The following is a 25684-nucleotide window of genomic DNA, read 5'->3' as shown; positions in this document are numbered from 1 at the left end:
AACCCGTGGGACAGAGCTGGAAGCTAAGGCAATGAAACAACCTTTACCAAGTCACCTGGACTCTTTGCGCCTCAGTTTCCTCTTCTCCGTGGTGGATGGGAAGGATGTCATGGAGCTTTAGTCTCCCTAGAGCTCCACCAGTTCCCCACCCTTTGACATGATCTAGTTATTTGTAAACTATAAAACAAAGTTTCCATACATGTCTCCTAGCCTTCTCTTCCAACCAGAGTGCTTCTTACTTCCTGCCTTACAGATATTTTGGTACTAGTAGCGGGATGGCATTAATAATGGTCAATCAATTAAGAAATTAAAAAAAATAATAATGGTCTACCTCCAAAATTCTATTAAAGAGAAAGAAGGAGTGAGTGAGAGAGAACACTATGTTCACTTCAGTAAACACACTTAGCATAACTGGGGGCAGGGGAATTGCCACCTTCACCCTGTTATGTCACACCAGTACTTTCCAGCAATTACTGTGTGAAATGAAAGACACCCTTGGACACCTGCTTCATGTATGCACCAGGTTCCTTTCTTTATTTTATATGAGAGGCTCAATGCACGAAATTCTCCAAGGGGCTCGGCCCTCGCAGCCATGGCTGCCATGCCCTTGCAGCCCCAGCTACCTCAGAGCCCCACTCTCCGCCCACTGGTCATTCCAGAAGGTCATTCTGGAAGGTCGTTCCACTGTCCGGTCTAATTAGCATATTAGCACTTTATTATATAGGGTATCTTCATAGTCATTTATTTACATCACGAAAGGAAACTTATAAACACAGCATCTGTTACTAGAGTGACACAATTACCTAATCTATATAATAAAAGCCTAAGTGACTGTTATGGCGGAATGACCAGAATGACTGGTCGCTATGCTGCGCGCTGACCACCAGGGGGAAGACGCTCAGAGCTGCCGCCTGGTGGTCAGTGCACTCCCACAGGGGGAGTGCCGCTCAGCCAGAAGCCGGGCTCATGGCTGGCCAGTGCAGCGGTGGTGGCGGCAGCCTCTCCTGCCTCTGCAGCAGCGCTAAGGAGCAGTGAGCTGAGTGGTAAGGAGCCACGAGCAGGTGGGCAGTAAGGATCGAGGGCTCCCGGACTGTGAGAGGGCGCAGGTCGAGCTGAGGGACCCTTCCCCAGTGCATGGATTTCATGCACCAGGCCTCTAGTCTCTCTATATAAAACCCTAATATGCAAATAGACCGAACAGTGGAACAACCGATCAACCAAACAACCAGTCACTATGACATGCGCTGACCACCAGGGGGAGTGCGTGGAACATGGCGGGCGTCAGCAGCAGGCGGCAGAGTGCAGAACATGGCAGTGGCGGCCATGACGGAATGGTGGAGTAGATGAGTGGGGTTGCCAGACCAAGGCGGGGAGCCGGTTGCTGTCATCGGGGCAAGCCTCTGGTGGTTACTGAAAATTCTTTGCTCCCGCGCGCCGCAGTCCTGCCTGGCGCTTGCACCTGCAGCTGGTGCCAGCCACTCTCACACCACTGCTGACACCCGGCGCCTGGTGCTGGCCCCGATCACTCAGCACCATCAGCAGGTGCCAGTGGCGGCTGCAGGCTCCGATCGCCCCTCAAGGCCTCTCCACACCCCTGCTCCTGAGGGGCGATCAGGGCCGCAGCCGACTCTCATACCCACTGTCAGCGCCAGCCCCGCTTGCACCTGTAGCTGGCACCGCTGCTCGCACCCACTGCTGGCGCCCGGCGCCAGTCCCAATAGCCCCTGAGGGCTTCTCCACCTCCCCCTGCTCCTGAGGGGCAATGGGGGCAGCAGCCGCCACTCGCACCTGCTGATGGTGCAGGCCCCGCTCGCACCCGCTGCTGGCGCTGGCCCCAATGGCTCCTCGCCCGTCAGCGGGTGTGAGCAGGTCTGGCACCGTCAGCGCGTGGGAGCAGTGGTGGCAGGAGCAGGGCTGTTGGCAGACAGGGGACCAGGAGCTGTGGCGGAAGGGGCCTGGCAGGGGCGTGAAGGATGAGCCAAGACCCGCCCCTGTGCCCACCGCAGCCTCACGGCCCACAGTTCCTTTCAAGATGCATGAATTCGTGCACTGGGCCCCTAGTACTTTCATAAGAAGAAAAGAGTTGCCAATAAATCCAGGTGAGTTGTCAGGTGTTTGGGGGACAGCACATTAGTTTTTCAATCATCATGTCTGGTTTAGCTGAACATATGCTGCTTACCAGCAGAGTCACCTGCTCAGCCTGGTTTCTGATGGACAGAAGGACCAACCACAGACATGTGACCTACTCTGTATGGGCAGGGAAAAGCAGCTTTCTTTCCCAACCCCCGTCCAGCCCAGCCCCTCATTCCCTATAATAAACAAGTACAAATTCAAGGGACTTCATTATTGTCACCCTTCCCCCGTGTAAATTCACTGACAGGTGTGGGGGAGTCCTTTACTTTTCTCAGTGACTAAATTTAGACAAAATACAATAAATTCCAGCCATAACCAAGTAGTAAAATTTCAAGGCAATTCATCCTCGGTTACTTTTTTCACTACTATTGAAATCAATGTAAACTGAATGTCTACTTTGGGGAAAATCCAATACTTTCTTCTAAGTGTAGATCACTATAGGTAATCATATAAATAAGATGAGTTTTACTTGCTTTGGTCTTTTTCTGGATACAATCAACAGGTCTATGTGATTCCTCATTAAATTTGACTTAGTTTTACGAATGTCTAAATCTTCTGATGGGGGGAGGAATTCGTTTGAGAGACTGCATTACTTTTTAAAAAGAAGCAGCCTATTTCAGTTTAGATCCTCACATAGCCCAGGGACGCCCTACAGATGCTGGACCCTGGCCCACAGACAGGCCCAGCATGAGTATTGCTCAGACCCAGCTGCCTGTCTCCATCCTGCACACCAGCCACCCCACAATGTGCCCAGGTGCCCCCCATGGCGGAGCCAGGGAAGGCGGGCAGCGAGCCGTTTACCTGCCAGGCTGCCCGGCCTCTGGAGGGTGGCGGTGGCATACAGCTCCTGCGAGTGCTTGCTGTACTGGTCGGACGCGTGGACCAGGCGCTTGGTGGGCGACAGGGTGGCGTAAGTGCCGATGGTGGAGCTCAGCTGGTGGATGGGCGAGGAGGAGATGGTGGACTGCACGGTGGGGGGCGAGGTCACGCGGATCGGGGACAGGCCGGCCGAGGACACGACGATGTTGATGGGCGAGCTGGTGCTGTAGGACTTGGCCAGGCGGCTGGGCGACTGCTTGGGCGAGGAGCCGCGCGGCGCGGCGTAGGCGGCGCCCTCGGGGGCCGAGCCCCCGCGCTGCAGCTTGGTGGGCGAGCCGCCCTGCGGGCCGGCCAGCGGGGAGCCCCCGCGCGGCGGCGCGGGCAGCGTGGAGCTGGAGTAGTAGAGCGCGGCGGGCGGCGCGTCCGGCAGGTGGAAGGCGCTGCCCAGGCTGGGCGCGAACGGCTCCCGCGGCGGCGGCGGCGGCGGCGGCGGCGGCGGCGCGGGCTCGGGCCCCGGCAGGTGCCCCGCGCGGCTCGTGGTGCCCTGTGCGCGGGAGAGCAGAGAACACGCGCGTTTAGCCGGGGAAGCTCGGCGCCCCGCCCGCCCAGCCCGGCCCCCGCCCGGCGAGGGAGGGACGCGGGGCGCCCAGCCGCCTGAGAGCACCACTGAGTGTGGGATCCCGAAGGCCCTCCAGCGTCAGGCAGGTGTTTCTCCAACAGAAAGAAAAAAAAAAACGAAAAAAAAAACCAACTAGCAAAGGCGGCTGACAGTGGCATCAGGTGTGGTAAATGGGACAGAAGTCTGCTTATGGAGCTAAGCTGTTCCTGGAATAAGCGAGGCATCGCAGTAGTCACATGAGGATTTTAAAAGGTCACCCAACAGGGCCACCGTGAGCTACTTGAGGGCAATCACGATTTGTTAGTTTTAACGAGAAATTCAGGCATTAAATCTTTCCCTCCACCCCCAGGGGCATTCCACTGTAGACAGTTTCTGCCCCCGAAACTGGCCAAGCTGCATCCTTCATCTGGAGAACAGCAAGGAGAGCACACTGCCTAGAGTTTATTCTGTGCCAGGGTCGCGCGCGGATTCTTTTTTGGATAAGAAAATTAAAAGGAGGGGAAAGTATTATTTTGCAATGAATACGCTTGGTCTTTCAGTGGGATGAAACACACAACACACTTCTAGAGGAATCGGAGCAATTGCAAATGAGAAGACTAAAAAAGCCTCCCTTTTCTAGATTTTAATCCTGGGCTCCAAATCGTTCCGCATCTCTCTCTCTCTCTCTCTCTCTCTCTGTAGCTCACTTTTAAGAGCCCCCTGCAGCTGTGTCTTCACATTGAAAAGTCAGTGGTCCCCCTTTATATACAAGAACACAAAAGACCACAAGGGCTGGGGCGGAGACAGTTGGAGGGGAAATCACTTTCCTTGAATCTCATCCAGAGACACATTTGCATTCGAATGAAAACACTACATTGTCAACCACTTCTGGGCAGGAGGTCTGGGATGATCCCGGCTTCCCCGAGGAGCAGAGAGGTTTCTGAGAGCTGGCTGGTGTGAAAAGTCGGGTTGGAATGTACACACAGAAAGAGAGGTGCTGGGAAGGAAGGCTTTGAAACTAGGGCTGGGAATTGGGTGGGGAGGAGGAAGCTGACGAGATGAAGGGAAGGGTGGGAGAGACTGAACAGATGCTACCCATTAAAAGTTTCAATGATGCCTCTCCACCCGTTTTGGAATGGCAACTGGCAAATAACAGACTGGGTTCTTCCATCCCCACATCCACAGCATTCCAAATTTTATCTGGGATGTCAGACTCCTGCGGAAAGCTGAGGGAATTCACTGAGCAACATCAAAATCCTCTAGTAAGAGCTGCATGGAAAGACAGGGAATCAAACTGTTGAAAGACATTCTCCATGTGAGGGGTGTGTGTGTATTTATTTACATATAATATACATATTTGATATGTATGTATGTGTAAGTTTCTCTCTCTTCCCCCCTCCCCCACTGATAACGATTCTCTCCTTGAGCAAACTCTAGTCAAGCGCCTCTGTTTTGAATGAGGCCCTGTGCTCATCTCTGCATTGCACAGTTTTAGCAAGCACCCTACAGAATCCCTTCTTCTTCCCCCATGTCCGATCACCCTCCATATCAGACAGAGTTCCTCATCCGCCACCGTCCCCAGGTGGCATCTCAGCACCCAGGCCTGCCTTCAGCAAGCATCCTGTCGGGTCAGTTTAACCAGAAACCCTTCCCCATGGTGTTTCCTTAGTTCTGCCCACTGACCCCGCCCTGGTCTTCAGCTATAAGTTCCCATTTTTTAATGTTATATTCGCAATTGAACCCAGTCTAGACTGAGGTCTCTTTCCTCGAATGCAATCGTTTATTTCTGAATAAAATCTATATTTACCAGTCCTCTGTTCAGTCTGATTCTCCTCTCACACCACAGAGCACGTATTTTGAGTTTAACAGTCGGTGGGAAGTAAATGTAAGCTCCATGATTTGTTCAATGATGTGTCTCCAGAAACTAGAGCAAAGACTGATTCATAGCAGAGATGCCACGAATGTTGACAGAGTGAATGAAAAAACTGTTAGTAAAGCTGGTCCCGAGGCTTTGGCAATGAGGGCTTTACTGCGCAGAGGAAGGTGGAGGAGCTGTGCAGAACTGCTGAGCTTACCCTGAACCCCCGAGATATATTCCAGCAGCATCCAGAGTCATGGGGGTGCTTAGACCCAATTCTTGCTTTCCTCCCGGTAGAAGTTCTGAGCATGAAATGTACAGATTGGGCTTCTCAAACCTGGCTGCACGTTATAATCGCCAGGGGAGCTTTTGAAGAAGTCTCAGTATCCATGCTGTACGCGAGCCATTCAGCTCAGAATCTCTGGAGGTGGGGCTTACCCATCAGGCTTTTTGGAAGCTCACCAGGTGATTCCAACTTGCAACCGAATGTGAGAAAGAGTTATCCCTAGGGCAGTGGTTTTCCAAGTGTGGTCCTTGTTCCAGCAGCTCACATCCAGAGCAGCACTGGCATCACTCCCTCTTTACTGACTCAGAAACTCAGAAGGGAGGGGGCCCAAGGGAGTGCCTTTTAGCAAGTTCTCCGGATCACAGGGATTTTGGGGATCCCTAAAGTCTGCAAGCCACTGAGCTAGAAGAGACTGTGACGCAGGGGATGGAGTGGGACTGAGTGTCTGCATTTCTAGCAGCTGCTGCTGGTCTGGGAAGCACTTGCTAAGGTGCAGGCTGTCAGCTTCTGCCTTCCTTTACTTCTGAAGCTCTCCTGGGGCCTGAGCAATGTTCAGCAGCACGGGACCCAGCTGGCAAGGGACAGAAGAGCCCCAGGCAGCGATTTCTGTGAAGTCTTCTCACAGGAGCACAAGGAGAAAGAATTCCAGAGGGTGTGAGGACAGCCCCTTGCTTACAACACAACAAACACTTTTTCTTATGTCGTGGATATACGATATTCATAATAACCCTAGAAGACATTAATGGTGCTATTACCAAGTAGCAGAATCCTACATTATAAAAGCCTAATATGCTAAGTGTCCGGTCATTTGTCCAACCAATCAAAGCATACTATGCTAATGATATGCTAAGGCTGCTCAACTGCTCGCTATGATGTTCACTGACCACCAGGGGGCAGGTGCTCCAACTGGTAGGTTAGCTTGCTGCTGGGGTCTGGCCAATCGGGGGATAGCAAGACAGGCCGGGCACACCCTGAAGCCTTCCCGCTGTCCCTCCCCAGCTGGCCAACCTCCCGCATCCCTCCCCAGCCCCTCGGCCTGGCCTGCGCCCTCTCATAATCCAGATGTCAGATTGCCAGTTTTGGCTCGATCCCTCAGGCCAGGCTGAGGGACCCCGCTGGTGCATGAATTCAATACCAATATAAAAATTATTCTAATATTTAAATATTAGAATGACACAGATCCTAAAGAAACCTTGAATAAATTTTGCAAACACTTTTCTTTTGATCTGTTGGAACTTTTTTTTTTTAATTTGTTGGAACTTTGAGTCTCAGGAATGCTAACTATGCTGGATACTATTGTCTAATAAGGTTTGCTAAATAGCCACAAATCTGCAGAAGTTTTGAGCACTGCCACACTAGATCTACAAATTTTGACAGGCTGTAGCAGCCAATCAAAAATATTTCTAAATATTGCAAGATATTGGTGAAATTTAGCCAATAATTTTTTACATGAGAAGAGAAAAACAACCACTAAAATGTTATATACTCTTTCAGATTGATATTGTTCATGGTGGAAATGTTTAAAATCTTCACTGTCTAATATGACAGCCAGCAGACACAGTGGCCTAGTGGGCACTTGACATGTGCACTGGATTTTCACACACATTTGATCTGAACTATTTAAGTTGAATTTAAGTCCTCAAATGTGGCCAGTGGCTACCTTACTGGATCACACAGTTGTATCAGCCCTTCTGCAGTTTACAATATATAATCCAGGGGTGTTACACTCCATTCGATGGCCTATGGAGTAAAAAGTGTCTAAGAATGGTTCTTTGGCTAAACTAAGAAATATGTTTTTAACATAAATTGAACAAAAATAGTAATCTTTTTGGGAGCTTGTTTTCATTCTTGTGTTTATTTTTGTTCCATTGTATAATTCATTTAGCAACTCTTAGCCAGTTAGGGATACAAAAGGCTGCACTTCAAGCCTACCGCCCAATTCATAGGCTGGCTTATTACTATCTAGCTCATTGGACTAAATACAATATAAACACATTTCAACACACAAAGCATTGCATCCACTTTACTGTCGTGGAAGCTCAATTCTACCTTAAATGTATGTAAATACCATTGAACTATAAATCAATTTTAAAGTTAGAATTGCAAAACTTCACTTAAAAAATGAAAAAAGACAACCACACCCTTCGTCCCTGAGGATAGTTGGGAATGAGTATGTACTAGCAATGCGAATTAAAATTCTATTTTCATTGATGATGAGACCTTTAGAAGAGAAAAGATGATATAAAAAAAATTTCAATAGATTTGGAGAAGATTGGGCTCCAAAACTGTCCTGGATCACAGCATGAGCTCTTGGCAGGAACAGTTCCTGTTGGTGTTTTTATTTTCAGCTCTTTGAAGGGCTACTTTGTCATTCCCACCCCTCCAAAATGGGGGACCAGCTATGTGAAATTGACAAGTAGAACATTGCCAGCAGATGCCCTGACAGAATAGCCTCTGACAGGCAGAGTTTTGTGAACACTAAATGACATTCCTTTCTTGCTTCCTATTATGGGAACTTCATCAAGAGAAAAATGAAAAACATTACTTCCAATTTCTATGAATGCCTTATGTAGATTATACCTCAGATTTAAAACATGTAGGAATTGTGCTTTAATGAGACTGGAGCAATACACCTAACTCAATAAAACTCTGTCATCTTAAATATTTCATCTGCATGATAGTTTATGTGTAAGTTTCAGAGGGATCAGATTTGGAATATACTACAGTAGTGGTTTTTATATTATATGTTTGCATGTTTCACATGTGTACACTGAGTCCTCCTGTGTGACTGTGGAGTGCATGTATAACTATTTTATACAAGTGTTTAAGGGCAGATGTATTTTTAAAGTGTAGTGGAAAATAGTGAAATGGAAATTTAGGCAATATTTACATTATTCCCATTAAATAACAGCATTCAAATTCCATGCACTAATTTGCCCCCATTAAGTCAATAAACCATTAGCATGAGCCTACTATAGTCCAAGTACAACTAAGGAGATGTTTGTGAAGGTCACCCTATAATCTTCTCACAGGGAGTATTTCACCTTGACATTACTTTGATCTGTTGTTGTTGTATTTTTGTTTGTACAGAATACTATCTGCCTCACAATGATGACATTGTTCTTTTCCGAGCGTTTGAGCCCCTGAAATTAGGGTGTTCTTGGACCAGAATGTGGCATCAGCCTCAACCTAGAGCTGAGCTGTTTCCAGATTCCTTCTCATTGTATCTTTTGTGAAGGGGGTGGGGATGGCATGGGATGATAGGGGAAAATTTTCTCTGAACTTGAAAACTCATGTAATCCTCATCCTTGGGGGATTTGGCAGTGAAAACCAAACCAAACCGTCTCTTACGGCCAGTCAACAAGAGCCTTGAAAGTCTGGATTCTAGGGAATCTTGACTGCAAGTCATGTGTACCCAGGCCAATGAAGAAAACCGCATTCAGAAAGCAGGTCCCTGGTTTACCAGCAGTCCTCACGAAGATGCATTTAGACCTGCCAGGCTTCCTGGAATTGTCAGGCAGGCCCCAAGTTGGAGTCAGAAGGATATTTGCCCAGATTGCTGGGCAGCCAGGCCCACGGTGACAGAGTTGGCTTCCCAGAGGAGAGCTTAGTGACTTGGGGTAAGCAGTGTGTTCCCCTTCGGCCGTATTCATCACTTGTCATTTTTGGGAATTACTATCAGATTGCAAGCTTAATAATTCATGGAGTCTCCCCTTTGTAGGCAGTTCTGGTTGTAGGCAGTTCTGGTTGTGGTGACTAAAGTCCCTGCTGGGAAGAATAGTCCTGGCAAAACAGTGTCCGGAGAGGCAAAGCCAGCCAGCACATTTCAAAGGAACGCAGAGCCACAGGGTCGGGGCCAGGGGAGGGCCATGAAGAGCCAGAACACAGGAACATAGCAATGGATTTGGTGAGGAAGGAGTGGGGCGGGGTGTTAGAGGGAGTGAAGAGAGGGTTAAGTGGTGACAGGGCGGTGAGAAAGTAAAAACAAGGACGGAAGACTCTTCTTTCCAAGAGTTAAAAAGCCTGAACAATTTTTAAAAACCCAAAACAGGACACGCTTTAAGATACCATCTTTGAAGAAATCCACTCTAAACCAAAACAAACTGGTGGTGTGATTTAGTAATATCAGCTACGTATGCTGATTGCAATGTCTGAGAATTTGTTGAGCTTTTCTAGCCTGAGTTTGCATAGGGCATTAGGTTGCACTTGTATATGAGCAAAGACATTTACTCTCACCACTTGGAAACAAGAAATCAGCAACTCCACAATGTAAACAGTCTTCCTTAGGTGTCAGATGAAATGTCCTGTAATATGATGCAATTAAAATGAATCTACATCCCCACCTAAGTTTTCTGCCCTTGAACTTAATCCCTGGGATAAAATAAGTGTGCTTGAACACTACTAGCATTGCTTCCAAAATTTTACTTCTCCTTTGAAATTGTCTTCAGAAAGTGCCACTTTTTAAACTAATTCCCAAGGTAGAAAATCCTGATCCTGTGAGAAACATTTGATTTCAGAAATAGCCAAGTAAAATCATCAAGTACCTTGTCTAGCAATTCCCTTGAGGAGGGCTGGTTTTGGTAAAAACACGAAACAAAGTAAAAAGGAGGCTCTGTACACAGTTCACAGACTGTCCCTGGAGTCACTACCGCTGAGATGAGGAAAGAAAGGCTGGGGTTACCAGGCAGTGACATCCTGCTAACATTGAACGTGCCCAGAGCAAAGTAAACTTGAGTAACTGAAAAAAACAAAGCACTTGGAAGGAATTCCTTCCTCTGGTGAGAACACCTCATTTCAAAGAACCAGGGGAGCTATGATTTTGGAGACAATAAGGGAGACCCACCTAAATACTTTTCTCTTTGCACGACTGTCCCCAAATTATGAAAGAGGTGGAGAGTGTGGGTGAGAGAGATCTTGCAAACCACACTGTCCCTGTCAGTGGAGCTGGATGGAGGTGACAGTGGATCCATTTCCCAGGAAACAGAGAGCTGTAGGTTTTTGCATCCTGGGTGGTTTGCCTTCCCTCGGGCCTCCCTTTGATAAAAGTATGATTAGGATAATTATGAATGAATATTGTGAAAGTATTTTGTATGGTCATTAATAGGGTCTGCCAGGGGGAAGAACATTTAGAAGAAAAAATAAAACTTTATCTCTGAGAATATATAAGGAGGGGTTTCTTGATGGCAGCTCTTTCTAAAAAAAAACAAGAGCTTTGGCAAAACTACATCGCATAAAACTTTTATTTCAGCAAGATGCTCATTTAGCATGACTTCAATAGCTCAAATATTTGCTAAGAACAGGAAATGTTATAGTAGAATGCATACATGGCTCTCCCTGCCATGAGAACGTTTTCAATTATTAAAGTCAGATTAAATATATTTATTCTGGAAAGAGAAAAGGGAGGGAGAAGCTTTTAAAGCAGAACAATGACAAAACATTTCCAGTAGGTAGGCATCTGAACACTCTCTCAAAAGCAAATAAACTGCTGTTTTCCCCAAAATATGCCAAGAAAAGTATACAAAGTGATATCATTTCTCCTCTGAATGCTGCATAATGTCCACTAAACATATCTCTGTGATTTTGTGTTTTCCAAGTAAACAGCTTGTATCATAATTAAGCAAACTGGGTGATGTTACACTAGTTTTTCTGTATAATGCCTGTCATTATACGATCAATATAGAGGCGTTTATTAGGGATTTGCTCATCCTTTGCACTCTGTGGGTCTCTGTGTCCACCAGCCCACTGTCCACAGGGTTCTCCCTCCCCTTGACCTTAGCAACTGCCTGACGTGAGAGTGCACCATCCGCAATGTTCCAAACTCAACGAACACACCAGCCTCTGGCAGAAGTGAGCACACAGCATATATTACGAAACAGCATCAATGAGAACTTTTAAGACACAGAAGTCAGTGCAACATTAAATAGATAGGCCGGATCAAAAAGAAATGGCAATTTTGCTTCTCCAAGTTTATTGCTTTTCTAGAGTCTCTGCTATTGTTCAGTTTTATCTAACAGAACTATCACACAATTCTTAACTTCCTGTAGCAAGCAGGCGTTTCCCTAGGATTATGCCGGTGCACACACTTCTTCAGTGCTGCTGGGGAACGTGAAAGTGGCTTTAAAATCTTTAGGTTCCTGTGAGACTTTCTTACATCTTGCACATTTGGTTTCCTTAAAGGGCGAAATGCTTGGTGAGACTACTTTATGTTTGGACATGGGGAGAAACCAACATTATTTTAGGGTGACTGCTCTGTGCCAGACGCTTTACATTCAGCATTTCATGTAATCCATAGGAAATGGTATGTGAGTGGAAGCAGACAGAGCCTGGAGGACAGCCAACTCCCTTAACGTCTCACCACCCACAGCCTTTTGCAGTATGATTATAAAGAATAAGACCGGGGTTGGAGGAACCTGATGCACATTTGGTGAACCCTGAGCCAGTTACTTGGGATACGGAGATTAATTTTGTAAGTCTCCGCTCCTGCAGCAAGGCAATCTGATGGGAAGAAACAGGCTTACATGCAACTTGCTGTAGGGTATTATTATATGTGATATGACAGAATGAAGCTTTCAATATATACGCAAGGCCATGTTGTGCCTCTGCTTAACATTCTCTACCTGCTCCTCATTTCAATCTGAGTAAAAACACAAGCTCCACACAATGACTGACTGTGTCTCCCATCCCCTCACCATTCTTGCATCCATTGTAACAACCTTGACCTCCTTGCTGTAATGTCAGCAAGCCAGGCCACCCCATCCAGGAGCCATGCATTTGCTGTCCCCCAGCTCCCTCCCTCTTCTCTTTCATGTCTTTGCCCAAAGGTCACCTTCTCCACAAGGCCTCCTATGCCACATCCATCCTCCACTTTGAGTCCCACTCATCCTATTCTGCATTCATTTCCTCCTTATAGGAACCACTGTCATCTAAAAAACTATGCAATTGACTTATTTACTGTGCTGATTTTCTGAGTCCCTACCACTGATTCTAGAATAGTCCTTGGAGGACAGGGTCCCATTTTATTTTTTACCATTTCATCCCAAGCATATATATCAGCTCATGGCATACAGCAGGCACACAATAAACACCCTGAATGCTTTAAAGAATAACCCAGAGACACATAAATGTAGTGGAAAGACTAGCTCTATTTTGATGGAGGCACCTCAAAACAGCCACACAAAGGTCAAGGTTGGCCTAGAGGAGGAAGGGAAGAATGGAGGGGTAACCTACAGACTGTTAGATGCTGGAGCAGGGTAGCTGACAAGAATGCTCAGAGCAAGGAGAGGAGTACATATACACGAACTCCTATTACTTCCGGGAAAGGCCTTGGGGTTCTTGGGAAGATTCTAATACTCTCTCTCCTCCAGCCAAGCCCCACAAACTCATCCTAGAGCCTAAGGAGAATGACTTTCAAGGATTTTAGTTAGGGAAATGCAAGAGAACGAATATTTTATGACAATTTTTGTGACCCAGTTTTATTCAAACTGATACAATGGGGCCATGTGGGCTGTGCACACATTGCCAGGGCCTGGCATAGAGCCTGGTGTTGATAACCAAAAGGATGATTATGTTGAATAAATTAGATTTTTAAAAATTGAAATTAGCATCATTGAACATTTGTGATATTGCTTTGAAATTGCATTGCAATGTGATTTATGAATGAGAGAAAATCACTGAGATTGAAAAATCACTTGCTTTAGAATTACACCTTCTCTTCAAGACCAAACAATGAAATGTTTTTCTGTTGATTATTGACCTTATTGAATTGGTCTGACATCTACTGCCATAATTTGACATTTACTAGCCCTTTTTGGGACTTTATGACTACAGGATATTCTGAAAATTAATCTAGACTCCAAGAAATGAGATTTAACACCCGGCCGAATATTGAAAAGAAAGTCAACAGGACTCTACAAAATAACTGGAATAAAGGGATTCCCAAGACAATCCAATGAAGAAGATCTTACTGGAATGGGATATGGCCTCCTTATTTTCAAGGTATAAAGCTAACTGCTGAGTGAAAATATTGGCTTACATGTTCAGCATTTCTCTGACAATTTTGAAGTCACAGGTCCTATAATTCAATAAAACACACCTCTCATACTGCAGCACACTAAAGCTGAAAATACTAGTAAATCATGGTACTGATAGCCATCCACCACTTAGCCGAAATAAACAGGACTCAGATATGTCACCAACAGCCTCACTCCTATGAATCAAGTGAATTAGATTTTAGGATTTTAGTATTTAGATTAGATCCTACCCACCTGCCAGGTAAATGAGTAATGCCAATAACCTTTGCCTCCAACTTATCACCTTGAACATTCATATTTATAGATGCCTCCAAATTATAACCCTGATGACTTCAAATACAGAGCTCTGATATCTTTACAACTTAGGTATACTTTCTGATTAAACTTTAAAGCAGAGTTTAAATGGGAGGCCCAATCTTGTCAATTTAGAGTTTCTACCATTCTACTCTATGGAAGTTAGTGGAAGATAATAGACTCCTACAAGGAGGGACTCCCACAACATGGAAACAGATACATCACCACATTGTTTGTCCGCATTTATACACCTCTTAATAGGTTCAAACTATAGATTCATTTGATTGAAGTAATATATATATATATATATATATATATATATATATATATATATATATAATAAAACCTAGACTTTGGTGGTGGGCACATGGTGCAATATACAGATCTTGTGACATTAGAAACCCACACCTAAAACCTATATGTTCATGTTGACCAATGTCACCCCAATCAATTTAATAAGTAAATAAATTAATTAATATAAAAGACCCCCATGAAAGACTTTCTTCTAGAATGATCATATTTCAACTCAGTCAAGATTCTGTTCCTATTATCACTGTTTCTGCCTTAAAATGGGGCATAACAGCTTGTTTAAATGTGATGAGCTTGAGTTTCCAAGTCTCTAAAATGTAAATAGTAATACAGCCCTTTTGGGGAGATTAAATATGAGGATGTATGTAAAACAGATTATTTCTGGGTGCTCAATAAATGGTAACTTCCTTACTTTTATAAGGAAGCTTTGATTTTGCAGCTAGTTATTGCACAGCTAAGTGTGAACAGGTTTACAGGATGCTCACAGTTTAGGTATAACAAAGGTGATGAGCTGGAGGCAAAGGTATTGGCATTACTCATTTACCTGGCAGGTGGGTAAGTGGAAGTTATTTTGCATTTTATATTAATATTTCCATTTTCATGATGCTCATTCCATATTTTCATATGGAAATACAGATTTTTTAAAGTTGACTCAATGTTTTCAACTCAAATTACAGGGGTCTTAGATATTTATGAGAAAAGTAGAACTTTATGGTTTTTCTAGGTACATGTCTAAGAACTGGTAAAAGCTAAGTCCATAGTTGTTATAGGTTAATTTGAATATAAAAATGTGCCTTATTTCTGAATGTGGCTTCTTCCACTTAGAAGTAAGGCTGGATATCAGGGTTAAAAATGGCTGTATCTCACTTGTTTATTTCAAAAAATTAAATAATAAATACAATTTTTTATTCTCCTAAAAAAGCATGAAATTATTCTTTGGGGTTACTCATATAAAGAAAAAGGGACAGGCCTATCTTCTCAGTAAATCTTTTATTTTCCACTCCCTTTTATCCACAAATTCTATAGCTCAGCATTACCAGGTAAAAGTTACAAAGCAATGACGGACAAGGGTTTTTCTTAAAGAACACAATCGGTTTTAAAATATATTGCTGGGCAATAAGTTAATAATAGAAATGCACTGAGACTTTTCAGGTTTTGCTTCATGTATATCCATGTCTCCTAGTGTAGGCATCTCAGAGTGACTGTACTATGCCATTCTAAGTCGCCTTGCCTCCTCTCTGTCAGCAGACATTTCTTGGGGGCCATGTGGATGGCTAGAAGCTGCTGATTAAGATGAAAATGGTCCTGCCCTCAAGTAACTTTCAGTTTAGTTGAAAAGACACATGGATGGGATAATGACAATTAACTGGTGACAAAGATAGGTTTGGTTGTTATAGGAGCCACTGGTGGGTCAGATAGCATATGCACCACCCAATAAATGCAGAAAGGATGAAATCAGTTAGCCAGATGAAGGGATTGCTTTTGGAGCTGTGGGTTCTTCATCCCAAGATCAAGGGATTTAAAGGGGCCGTATGCTGCTGAAAATAAGTTCAAAATAGCTTAAAACAAAATACATTACATCTTCTAGGTTGATAGAATATATCTTGAACTCTGAAGTTTTCAAAACAAAAATACCTACCTACCTATATACCTATCCATCCATCCATCCATCCATCCATCCACCCATCCATCTAGGATCCAGCACAACAATTACACTTTTTGTGGGAAAAAAAAAATCAGATTAGTAGCTACTATTAATGTCTGCTAACCTGTAGCTGGTTTGAATGGCAGTTAATGAATCTGTGCACTGAAACTATAAGAACAAATATACACCTTAAAGGAACAACTAAGGGCACATTTCAAAAAACCTTGACAAAGTATAACTATTCCTGAACTATCACAATTATCTTCAGAATAGTTCTATATACTTGATTATGCATTGGCATTATGTTTCTTTATATGAGTCACCCCAAAGAATAATTTCATGCTTTTTTAGGAGAATAAAAATTGTTTCAGGTGCACACACAAAAGCAGAATGTATGCGATCTTTATATCTCATATAGACACAGAAATAGTAAGGACACACATTCACAAATCCATACAGATAAATATATACAGTGTAAATATAGCATGAGCAACTCACAGATATTCCTAAAGAACACATGTTTACAACTCAGTGTTATTTCATAATGGTATTTTATTATTCGTTTCCTTCACTCACAGCACCAAAGGCATCTTTAGGAAGTCGTGGGGCATGCCACAGAAAGGCAGGAGGGGTCCGGTGGCCTTCTCACAGCTCTGCTCCAGGACTGTTCCCTTGGAGCCCACCGACCAATACAGCAGAGGGCCCCATTCTCACACATACCTGGCTGAAGCTCTGGCCAGCACCTCGGGCTTGTGTGCTGCGGGCGGGGAGCGATGGGGCTGTCTCACCCAGGGCCAGGGTCTGGTTGCTATGGTAGCTGGCTGGATACTGGAAGGACCCTTCAGGTTTGGAATTGAGCTGAAGTGCACTCTGGGAGAGCAGGCTGGGCCCTGCATTGAAAGTCATTTAGAGCAGTAAGTGACAGCCTCAGTGAAGCAGAATTGACATGTATTATTTATTGAGAGTAGCCTAGAATTATCACACACATGATTCCAGCCATCTATGCTTTGAATTCTGAGAACTAAAATGACCATATAATTTGACTCCAGCTCTTAAATGAGATTTTTTTTTTTGGAGGTTTAGAGTTTTCAAATGAGTAGATTTTTTTTCCCCAAATGATCTCATCCTGACCTACATAGACATATTTCTTAGGAGACAAATTAGTTAATCAAGTAGTTATTTTTGGATCAGACAATATCAGAAACATTTAAAAGTCCACCTATTAATGCACATTAATTGCATTAATATAATTATATCTCCTACTTAATTATCAGGCTGCTAAAACTCTCAAAACCTTCCAATCAGTAACAAATTTTATCGTATAATAGTGATGTAATACCTCAACCCCTGAAGGGTTGACAGTGTTTAAAATATTAATAGCTCTTCCTACAATGTGGAATTCGCTCTTTCTCAGAGGATCTCTGATGGCTAGTAATCTTTGCCATCACATCTGTGCACAGCAGGAGAACAAAGACAGGACACAGTGCTACAAATGGTGATGTTAACATGGCTGACAGTGCAAGTGATGGAGCAGTGGGAAAAAGTTCCTGGCTTCATCCTTTAATTATACTTTGCAAAAGAAACTATTTTATTTTCTTGCATTTCATGTAGATAGGATCCTTGCAATAGTTTGCTCATTTTCCTTTTAAGCAAAATTTCTTTAATCAAATTTCATATTTACTTTGGGAATTAAAAAAAAGAAGTATAGAGGAGTGGAAGTATACTTGTCAATTTCCATTGTGTATGTTTGAGAAGGGATTGGAGTAAGTAGAGAGAGTTGGAAGGAGGAGGATTTGTCAACACACATTTTCTCATGTTATGTTAATCACAGAGCAAGTTACTTCTTTTTGGATGGAAGGAAATTACATACACACAGACTATGACAAAATAGTTATCTCACCCTTTATATATATATATATATATATCTCTGGCTGTTTTAGACAATAGAATCTTTTCTAATAAGTGTGAGCAAATCTCAAGATCTTTATTTCTTTCTTTTAAAGAATAGAACATAACTTTATATTTCAACCAAGACTGCGAATTTGATGTGGCATAAGCCTTACTTTTATGAAATAATGTGTGCTCTTTAAAAAACATTGGTTCATGTAATTTTTATCACTTAAGACCCTCCCATCCCTTCTGTACCCCGATGGACATTCTAAACAATGTAAAAATACTTTTTTCATCATTGGATATTGAATAATAAGACAATTAACTAACATGGTAAAGACTTTGGAATCTGTACAGTTCCTGGAAAAAAAGTCAAGGAAAAAAATAAAAACATTTCCATCCAACCCAATTTCATCATGAAGAGCATAACAAAAGTACAATTGTAATTCGTTTTCTTTTAATTTAGAAAATAGAGTCCCAAGAAAACAGTATATACCAGATGGCGAAGTTTGCAATAGCCTGCAAAAAAATCGTTTAATCCATACTGATGGTATTATAGGCCCAATCACCAGCTATATGATGTCTCTATGGGGAGTGCATATTCTGAGTGTTCCATTCTGGACGCCAGGAACATATTGTTCCCACTGCTGATGTGGAAACTGCCAGAAAGGGAGACAGAGCCAACAAGTGGACTTTGAGGCCCAGGGGAGGGCAGGCTGAGGTATGGGAGAGCTTCTGGAAGGGAAGGGAGACCACAGATGGGAAGGGAAAGGGGGACCATTGATGGGGGCAGGGATGGATGGGGACTGACTGCCATGAGGAGGAGGTATAGTAAGCACTGGGAGGATGGTGACGAATTCTGGCCAAGGGTTTTCTCCTTGGTCCCTACCTTCCTGAAAGCCACAACCTAATGGAAGGAAATTAGCTGTGGTAGAAGAGCCAAAGCCCTCTAAGACTAGTGGTCACTAACAACAGGTACCTTCCCCCTAGACTTTCTTGGGCTATTTCCCTGCCCAAGCGCTGCCACATCTCCTACTCCAAGATAAAGCATCTCCAGGGCAGTGAAAACTGAAACAGATACAACAGTACACAGACCTTTGGAAATGTCAATAAAATGGAATAAAATAAAATATTTACTCTCATATAAATAGTTAACATAATCTATAAAGCAGAAGAGTTTCATGTCCTGGTTATTTGCCTTTAAAAAAGACCATGTGACTTTACACTGATGAATTTTATTATAGATATAGTTAGCTAGTGAAACGATTTATAAATTCTGAATAGATTCATAAAATTAGCTCCAGAAACTTACAAACGCTTTCCTTGTAGGATCTTAAGGTGACAACTGAAAATCCCTTTCAAAAGGTATTTCAGTTAAAAATATGATTTATGTGCTCCTGAAATATACATCATGAAATAATCAGATTTGCTCATCTTTTATACAGTCATCCATGTATTTGATCAATACTCAATGAAAACAAACCAAAATTCTCCATCTCATTACTTTGTTCACACATCTCCAGCATAAAACCTCAATGTACTCTGACAAAGGTAATTGAAGTAATGAGCAATATATCATAATATTACAACAGTGACACATCACCTGTCAAGGACGAAACAGTCAGGACAACAGGCAAAAATTTTAGAACGATTTTTCCATCGCTCACTAGGTTTCAAATCAACAGCATTATTCATTCCAATTTAGAAAGTACAGCTACATGAGAATATGGAAAAAGCTAATATGATAGAACAAGTCTTAATTACTTTATTATACAAGTACAATTTACATATAACTAACACTTGATTAGCTTTACCAACATTACTGTGCATCGAAGTAGAAAATACCAATTTTCCATAGATTTCAAAAGCATTTATTGCTTTTAGCTGTAAACCATGATTTCTCCCCTCTAAAACTCAAGGGTTTCCATCAAGTTGTGCTTGGGCTAGTGGTAAAATTAGGCTGCAGTCTTGAGGACACAATGTATCTGCAAGGTGATGGGAGCAATGCAAGAACACTTAGGGTGGGAGGAGAGAAAGAGACCTAGACTTGAAACTCCACTCAGGGAAATGGAATCTTGCCTTAAGTGCACTTAACTGCTCCAGAAGAAACTTCAACCATGAGGAACAGTGGGTCACAATGTCCTCTGAGGTCACAGAAAGCAGAAGGCACACTCGGGTATGTATACTTCCAGGACACTGACCTGGTCACAGTGATGTCTTTGAACATTGTGAACCTTCCACATCATTGGACAAAGCTGAACTCAAGTATCTACTCAAAATAACTCAGCCCAGGGGCCAGGAAGAGAAAGTGAAACCATTTTTTAATAAACTGATAAAACTTCAGAGAGCATGTGTCCTTGATCTGATCGAGACACACTAGTCCCAAGTGGACATAGGGGAGCAATTCTAAGGGTGCTATAGAGATGAGGGCCATGGAATCTGCCAATGATCCTAGAAAGACACCTGGGGCAAAGCTGGAGTGAAACACTAATGTCTCATTATGCTTTCAAATATATGAAGTAACTACAGACCACATAGCAACCTGTGAAATAAAACTGCTCTTGTATCTTTTCCCTTATTGTTAGAGGTGTGGAGAAGTCAGCCAGCATCACACACTTGGTAAAATGAAGATGAGACTTGGATCCTCATCTTCCATCTCCAAGTCCAGAAGTTGTTATCATTTAACAACAAAGCACTATTTAGGTCATATACACACATCAGCATTTTAAGGTTGAAAAATCCATCCCTGCATAGAAGTCAGTTTGTTTGCAGGAGAAATCTTCACCCCTCAGATTGTGGGACTTCCCCAAGGGACCTCTTCTAGAATCTGAGTGCTGGCTAGGTGAAGCTTGGGGTCCATCATTAGTGGGAAGAGACTAATCTCAGCACATGAAAAGATCACCATGTTTATTTTCTTTGTAGAAGTTGAGGCTCACATGCAGGTTGTAATAACATATACACTACCATGTATAGACAATTTCTCCTCCTTTTCTTTTTAAATGTATTTTTTTATTGTTGATAGTATTATAGATATCTCCAGTTTTGCCCCCCTACCCCCCTCTTCCCAGTCCCTATCCACCCCCTAGCTCTTCACTACCTTATTGCCCATTTCTATGGCCTATGTATATATGTATATAAGTTCTTTGGTTTAGATCTTCTTGTCCCCCACAACCCCACATCAAGGTATGTCAGTCTGTTCCATGCAGCTGTAAAAAAGAGGGATCTTTTACCCTTTGGGATAGCATGGATGGACATAGAAAATATAATGCTAAGTGAAATAAGCCAAACTGAGAAAGACAATTTCTTCTGAAAGGAACTAGATATTTTAGGGTTTTCATAATCATGTGTACTCATTTTGTTGAGACTTCATCTAGAATTACTAATTATTTCCTCTTTAACTGAACACCAGTCCCAGAATACAGGAAACCTTAACTAGACTACATTCTTTGCAATAATACAGAAAATGCTAGATGCCTTCAGTATGGCATTTCCAAGGCATTATTTAGAATTCAGCAGTCCTGGGCTCTAGTCCACCTTCCGTTGGTGAAAGCACAGATAATGATGATGATGATGATGAAGATGCTGCTGCTAGTAATACCAGCTACTCTCCACTGAGCACTTCCGAAGTTCCAGGGGCTGCCCTGGACACTTGACGTCTATTAACCTATTGAATCTTAACAAGACTCCAGGGAGGAAGGTACTCTCATCCCTAGTTGTGGCGACAGATCTGGAGATCCCACTCACTGAGACTGCAGAGCTGGTGGTGGGGCTTGGTGCTTGCAAGGCAGTCTGGCTTCAGAGTGCCTGTTCTTAACCACACTGCAGCTTTCTGTCTCTACAAATTTAATCTCTGCACATTTGAGCACCTAATGCGATAATGGATGTGCAAGTGATTAGAAAAATATAGGTTGCTCTATAAATGTTAGTTATTAGTATTATTATCTAATTATCTAATTACATAGCCACATGGTCTGAGAATAATAAAGCCTTGATTGGAATTTGTCCTAAAAACCTTATACCAGTACTGTCCCATATATCACTTAGTGCTTTCTTTCAACACCCTGTGAGCTTTCATTTTACAATGAGACTTTCAAGACATAGATCATTAAAGTGGCCTGCTTGATATTAAAAACAAAATTTAGTGTCAGGGCAAAGAGATAAGAAAAACAAAGTTCTCTCTCTGTTCTCTCAGCCTGAAATTCCATTCTCTGTCAACCTCAAAACTCATTCTTAAAGTGCTGTTTAAATGTCACCTCCATGCAGCCTGCCCTGATGTTTAACTGTCCAGGGTATATTAATCTTATCCCTCTATGTTACCTTAACCCTCTGAACAGACTAGACTTGGGGATCTTAATGGTTTAGCAGAGGGATTTTGCAGAGTATTACACATCTGGAAGGAGGGGGATAGGATGAGAGCAGAGATTCTGAACATTTATGGTGAAGGCAGCAGGGCTCTGTGCTTAGATCCTGGAGAGACTAGGCCCAGGGCTTTGCTGTGCAGAGAAAGGAAACCTACAATAAGCTTAGTGGGGGTAGTGGCTTCATTAGGAAGGGAGAGGAAGTTGCTTATTTAAGAGACATTTTAAAAGAAAAGCTTATGAAGACTTGGTGACCAAGTGAAGACAGGAAATGAAGAAGAGCCAAAAGTTACTGGACACTTTTCAGCCGACCACTGGAAGGATAATATTACTGCCAACACTGATGAGTTCCGGGAGTTTCCCCGCGCTGCAGAGTGAGTTATTCTTGAAAACTGAGCAGACAGAACTGTCCTGTGACAATCAGCCACGCACATTCTGTTTCCACAAGTTTTAAGATGATTTATTGGGAGTTGCTAATTCTGGTCTGCTTCAGTTGAACATCTGTCCCGGAATACAACATATATTCACTCAATGGGTATGGAAGAAGCAGAAACTCCCACCATGTGGCATTCCCAAGGGAAAGATTGGCAGGAGATTGTGTGTATTGACAACTCAGTATTTTGGAGAAGGATGGACTTAGTTTGTAAATTACTTGGAGGAGATGGTGGGAATTTATGTAGTTAGAAAGCTACCCTGGGCCTGATTTTAATACTGGCTCTAACATAATCTGACAAATTTAATCCTTGTAGGACTTAAATAATTCCCAAATTCAACATTTGATTATGTGTAAGTGAAATTTTAGGACAGAACTATAACTATCAAAACCATCAGTATTGGAAGCTGAAGCCACATGAATAAAACAAGGTCTCTAAAGAGTAATTATCAATTTAATTCCAAGGGATCATTTTACTATTAAAAGAAAAATGTTAACAAGAATGTGTTAAACAGCTAGGATATCTAGGCAATGTCTGAAATAGGTGCTCATGAGTGTTTTGTGAGCCTGCTAAATCAGGACAGTTAGAGGAATAAAAAACCTACAAATTGAGATGGACACCTTGAGCACCGGACACTTGACAGTGGCGGCTTCGTTTAGATTTACCTTTGTCAGGAAGTTTAGAAACATTCCATAATTACTCTTAGGTTAATTTGATTCTTTCAAAGTGATATCAAATCTTTATGTAGCCCTTGAAAATAATGCCAACAAGATTCACAGGTATCTGTAACTGACAAGAGCATTTGCGTTCATTCCCACTCTCTTGCTATTCAATCTCTGTGGAAGGTTAAGAATGATTTGGAGGTTAAGTGTTACTTTATTTTAAATGAGAGTAAATTGTTAGAGCAAGATCAAATAAAGGAAAAGGGGAAATCTCTTTATAGAAAGCATTAAGTGAGAATAAAAAGAAGAGGAGGTGGAAATTATATATATACACACACACAAAAGAACTGTTATAAATTACAAAATCAATGAGAAAAACTACCAATTCTTTGTACGATTATCAAATTGATTTAAACCAAGCTCAAAGCACTTTAGTCATACCTAACTACAAGTTAACTCTATAGAGTAGAAATATTGACTTTTATTTAAATTGCCCTATTAATAAGTTTCATTGATAGGAGCAGTTTCTTCTTTATGGGCTTTGAATGAACTTGTCAATTTACTAACTTACTTGGAATAAGAAGTCGCTAGCCATGATACATTGGTTCTTTCCCCCAGGTCTTCATTAGTAACCCAAAAACCTCACAGTACAAGCTCTGCCGAGGAATCCCCTGAAGACAGTGGTTGAACCCAGCTACCATTCCTAAAATTAACTGAGGGGAAAACTTGTTATGCCAAGAAATGTAGAGTGATGTGGTTGTTGTATGGGCAGGTGTGTTTTTAAACTTCATTTCAAAGTCTATCCCCAGAAGATCGATTCCATGTGGTCAACTGCTTTCCATGTTTAATGTTTTATGTGAAAATTAAAGCTGTAATGGTCTTAGGAATAGAGAAGTACTCACTTAGCTTTTAAGACTGATTTAGATTCAACCAATGTTACTGGCTTAATTAATTTGCTTTTTCAAGTTTTACCATGTATGGAAAATTGAGCATTGGTAAAGTGTCCACACTATGCAGTAACTTTCTTAGTTCTTTACATCTGTGCACAGGGGAGGGACATGAGCAAAAACTGAAGTTCAAATGTACAACTTTAAATACAAGTGTATAGTTCAAGAATGTATTTTGTGCATTGCATCTGACATGACATATATGACCTGTATAATCATAGAATGGTATTTTTTATAGTTTGCTCCAATCTCTAAGTATTTCCTTTTAAAAGTTTATATTCAGATTATTTACCATTTAAAAAATGAATGTAGCACAAAGTCAGAAAACATTATATATATTTCTTTGTAAATTAATTGTCCAAGGTAATAGGTTCATATTTCTTAGTATCAATAATTATGAAAAGAATTGAAAATTGATACAAGTAAATTTAGAAGAAAACTAGATTTAAAAGCTCTATCCTGACAACACTCTACTTTATTGGTGGACTTAACACCAGCATTAAAACCAGCTTTGGATTTGCTGGAAATCTCTTCCTTAGATACCCACATGGCCTGCTTGTGCAATTTACTCAGGTCCCTGATCAAACACCTTCTCACAGTGGAAGACTTCCTGACCCTTTGATCATTCTCTCAAAACTAGAGAGGCTCTCAAACTTTCCGGTCTCATGAACTTTCACACTCTTGAAAATCACCGAGGACCCCAGAGAGCTTTTATTTCTATGGGTGATAAAGAATGCTACTTAGTGTATAAACACTGGAAAATATTTAAAACAAGAGGATACATCAAACACCCTCCATGAGCCCTTTGAACAATGATGCTTTTATTCCCTGTGGGGCTCTCATCCTGTGAGACCCTCGTTCTCACCCTAACTCTCACTGTGTGGGGGTGAGCATGGATACTGCAAATAACACTGGAGGATTATTGTGAAAACTGGTGCCTTTTCAGAGCCCCTGAGAGGGTCTCGGGGTACCCTAGGATTTCCAAGTACCCAGTACCGGCGTTGGCATTGCTTGCAGTGAGCATCCACCTGAAATTACAGTATTTAGATGGCTTGATTTCAGAATTCCCTGACTAGAGTGTAAATAACACAAGGCAGAGACTCTGTTAATAAGTGTTTAATACACATATGTAAAAAAGTGAGTGACTATAACACCTACCTGGGCCTATAGTGATATAATAAAGCCTCAGTATATTAAGATTTGCTTATATCAGTTGCTGTGGAAGTGACTTATTATTTAATCAGAGGCAGTTTTAGTGTTTTAACTTCTGAGAGATCCCACAACACATCTCCATAAGGTGTTACCAGGAGACCTCGCCTTCCGCTGTCTCTGGGGGAAAGTCTGCTTATTCTGATTTTCTAATGAGGGCTTTCAGCCTCTACTTTTTCTCATGCTCATACCAGTTCTGATACTGTCCTCGG

The 25684-nt window shown here is 42.4% G+C and overlaps 1 protein-coding gene across 2 annotated transcripts in view; it reads right to left on the bottom strand.

The window, feature by feature from the left end:
- Nucleotides 1-25684, bottom strand: part of CTNND2 (catenin delta 2) — a gene marked incomplete at its 3' end in the record, with an annotated part of 782663 nt that overhangs the window by 320441 nt on the left and 436538 nt on the right. For both annotated transcript variants that reach the window (XM_079800721.1, XM_079800722.1), the window contains exons 6-7: nucleotides 16693-16862; nucleotides 2935-3496 (exon numbers count right to left, since the gene is read on the bottom strand). In XM_079800721.1, coding sequence (XP_079656847.1) covers nucleotides 2935-3496; nucleotides 16693-16862 — 732 coding nt within the window. The remainder of the gene's footprint in view (nucleotides 1-2934; nucleotides 3497-16692; nucleotides 16863-25684) is intronic.

The sequence above is a fragment of the Cnephaeus nilssonii genome, assembly GCF_951640355.1.
Source record: "Cnephaeus nilssonii genome assembly, chromosome: 2".
Taxonomy (NCBI): Eukaryota; Metazoa; Chordata; class Mammalia; order Chiroptera; family Vespertilionidae; genus Cnephaeus; species Cnephaeus nilssonii.
The sequence above is the reverse complement of the archived record's forward strand: the minus strand, read 5'-3'. Positions and strand labels throughout refer to the sequence as shown.